This window comes from Protobothrops mucrosquamatus, unplaced genomic scaffold, assembly GCF_001527695.2.
Source record: "Protobothrops mucrosquamatus isolate PMUCROS unplaced genomic scaffold, P.Mucros_1.0 scaffold237, whole genome shotgun sequence".
NCBI classification, from domain to species: Eukaryota; Metazoa; Chordata; class Lepidosauria; order Squamata; family Viperidae; genus Protobothrops; species Protobothrops mucrosquamatus.
This window is the reverse complement of record NW_015386587.1, coordinates 737,958-741,530: the sequence shown is the minus strand read 5'-3', so window position 1 is coordinate 741,530 and position 3,573 is coordinate 737,958. Positions and strand designations below refer to the sequence as shown.

At 42.7% G+C, this 3,573-nt stretch overlaps 1 protein-coding gene across 1 annotated transcript in view; it reads left to right on the top strand.

Annotated features, from left to right (window-relative positions):
- The window catches only part of LOC107286029 (lethal(3)malignant brain tumor-like protein 4), a 43,045-nt gene extending 41,736 nt beyond the window's left edge, over nucleotides 1-1,309 (top strand). The window contains exon 19 of the mRNA XM_015814324.1: nucleotides 1,181-1,309. Coding sequence (XP_015669810.1) covers nucleotides 1,181-1,309 — 129 coding nt within the window. The remainder of the gene's footprint in view (nucleotides 1-1,180) is intronic.
- The last annotated feature ends 2,264 nt before the right edge of the window (nucleotides 1,310-3,573 follow it).

The following is a 3,573-nucleotide window of genomic DNA, read 5'->3' as shown; positions in this document are numbered from 1 at the left end:
AGGAGACGGAAGCAGGTCTTGAGATGGTTGTATGGGAGGAGTTTGACTCTGTTGCTCCCGAGGACGTGGACAGGGTCTTGGGGAGGCTGAACGCAACCACATGTTTGTTAGATCCGTGTCCCTCCTGGCTGGTACTGGCAGCTCGGGAGGGTACACGAGCCTGGCTCCAGGGAATTACTAGCGCTTCTTTGCAGGAGGGGGTCTTTCCTGCGGCCCTCAAGGGTCTTTCCTGCGGCCAATTATCGCCCGGTCTCCAACCTTCGCTTTGCGGCGAAGGTTGTTGAGAGTGTGGTTGCGCAGCAATTCCCTCGGCACCTGGATGAAACAGTCTATCTAGACCCTTACCAGTCGGGCTTCAGGCCGGGGCACAGCATGGAAACGGCATTGGTCGCGTTGGTTAATGATCTCTGGAGGGCCCGGGACAGAGGATATTCCTCTGTCCTTGTTCTTTTGGACCTCTCAGCGGCTTTTGATACCGTAGACCACGGTATCATGCTGCGGCGTCTCGGTGAGTTGGGAGTGGGAGGCACCGTTAAGCGGTGGTTGGGGTCACGGCATTAAAAAGGTTGAGAACCACTGCTCTAAACCAGTGGTTCTCAACCTTTTTAATGTCGCGACCCCTAACCGGTTGTAAGTCGAGGACTAAACCGGTCGTAAGTCGAGGACTAAATCGGTCGTAAGTCGAGGACTAAACCGGTCGTAAGTCGAGGACTACCCAACCGGTCGTAAGTCGAGGACTTTCCCTGCCCGGGAGCGCCGTGCATGCGTGGTTCCGCCCCCTGCACCGGCCGAGGCGTAGCTGGCAAGTGGCAGAGACGGAGCAGGCCGACCACCAGCTGGCCCAGCCCAAGGGAGGTAAGGCACCCGCCGGAAAAGGGGAAAAAAATGGCGGACAGCCTTGCTTGGCGACCCCCGTGAAATGGTTGATCGATCCCAAATGGGGTCGCGACCCATAGGTTGAGAACCGCTGCTCTAAACATAGAATGTTTATCATCCTTAGTGATTCAGTTCATTTTTTAAAACATCTTCCCAAATTAGGGTTTATTGTAATATATGAACCAGGCAATCATAACTACCATAACTACTTGATGTCCTTCACTTGCTGTTAACTTTAAGGATGCAGGAGCTGGCTTCCCTTAGTCAACACACTAATTCCATTGTTCTTTTTTCCATTCTACAGCAAATTGACGGTGAAGCCTTTCTTCTCCTGAATCAGTCAGACATCGTTAAAATCCTTAGCATCAAACTGGGGCCCGCATTGAAAATATATAATGCAATTCTCATGTTTAAAACAGCAGAAGAAGACTGATGGGAGAAATTTCCCCTGGGTCAGGGGGACAGAGCTGTGAATGACCTCCAAGTGCAGCTCAACAGCAAAGCGCCCAGTCTCCTGTTTGTTCCTAAAGACTGAATTGATTGGAAACTCGGAAAGAAAGTGGCCAGATCATATTTCACACAGTTGTGGATAGAGAATACTGAAAGCGTTCTGAAATTCAGTCCGGCTGGCAGCTTGGAACGGATGCGATGGCTTCCCTTCTAGGAAGAGATGTTTATTTATTTTTTCCTAATTGAATTTGGATATGGTTATATTGATCTTTTGTAAAGATCTTGATGATGCCTCTAGTTATAAGAGGAATCCTGAGTATTTCTATTGATGGGAAGCTATGTTCAAACAAACTCACTTACCTGTTGTAGTGCCTAACAGAGAGTCCGGCTCACCATTGGTGTGCTTCTAAACTTACAACTTTGGGTTTAAGAGAGTAAGGGAAGAGTGAGATATTTCAAAGTAGTGCAGATGAATTACTCATCAAAGTCCTTTGTTTGTAGCCAGTTAGTTTTAAACCTTGTCCTCGTATCTTATCTTGTTTAGCTATTTAAATATTGGGAATTAATATTTGATGAATTGGAGAAATGAGTTCCGTCTCCAAGTACATGAATTTTCAGGTTATTATGCCTGTTTTAGACACTGCACTATTTCAGAGTTCAAAATATTAAATTAAAACTGTTTAATGAAGACCACTGGATATGGTTCCACTGGAAGGTAGACCAACTATTTAGGTATAGGATCAGAGTAACGAAACTATGAAACTATGTGTTTTGTTTAGTTTTTTTTTTTAAGTTTCTATCTTCCTGCAGGTCAGTGCAAGGTAGAGTGAGATATATAAAGAGGCACATCCAGCTTTGTCATGGTATGTATTTCTGGCAAGATTTATGGGAGGTTTTGTAAAACAAGTACTAACAGTTTTTATTTCTTTGTTGTTGAAAGTACTATTGTTTTACGAACAGGTATATTAGCTTGCACCTATTCTCATTTTAAGTCAGAAAGAGCTAAGCATACCAGCTACAGAGCATTGCCTGTCATTTCAGTTGGGCTTTTGTCAGAGTTTCTCAGGTCTTGCTGAAATATAAAATATATTCCACCTGCATAGCAGTAGGGCCAGTTGTCCTAGGCCTAATTCCTTCATATTTGTCTTTCCAATGATCTATGGTCCTAATGAAGCATTTGTGCCACAGTGCAGAAAAAAAATGGAAATATTTAACCACACAATTGCTATCATTTTCTCAGTCTTGAGAACAAAATCCAAATATTTTATTCTGCAAGGTCTCCAAACTTGGCAACTTGAAGACTTCCAACTTCCAGAATTCCCTAGCCATCCATACTGGATGGAATATATTTTATATTTCATGCTGGCTAGGGAATTCTGGGAATTGAAGTCCATAAGTCTTCAAGTTGCCAAGTTTGGAGACCTCTGTGCTAGGGGATACTCTATGGGAGATTTTGATAGAACAGAGCCATTTGGTTGGATGAGAAAATGAAAACTGAAACATAAGGCTTCAACAGAACATGGAAATGGACCAATCTGGCAGAAGTCTTCCATGGTCTTCTAAAAGGACACCATAAATTTGACAACTGATTTGTTTGTAATGATGTTAGTCTTGTGCAAGTGATGACTGAGTAAGTATCCTTTACATCTAACACTAGACAGAGATTCTTTTTCACTAACCACCTAAACATAACTTGGGAACAAGGCATTCTTTGTTACTGGCACATAACCTGCTCTTTCTATGATCTGTACATTGATTGACCTGGTTTTTTGCAAGCAAGAATTCTTGAACTAATCAAATGAGGTCTTTTATTTATTTTATAGAGGCCACTTGTTGGTTGGGTGAATATCGGTCTCAAAAAGATTTTGGGTAGCATAAAAATGATGGCGTTCTACTGTAAGTGTCACTATCCCTTTCTAAAGCATGAGCTAACAAGGGATGCATGTATCCCGATGTGTTAGTGGCAGTGCACTTTTGATAATTTATCGTTGGCTTTACAAGTGAATATGAAACCAGCCTTATAAATGAATTTGAGAGAAAACAGGAATGATGTTGGCATTTGACTTACAGCCTCTTCACAGCTATCTCTGCTTCTGATTTTCCAAATTTGTAAGACTCCCTTCCTAAAATCAAGGTGACACAAAAATGTGTAACTATTGCACAATCCAGGCTGCTGAATCTGAACAATATTGAATAAATCTGCAGTGGCAATATGTCTCGTAACTTTCTATTTGTATATAAATCATT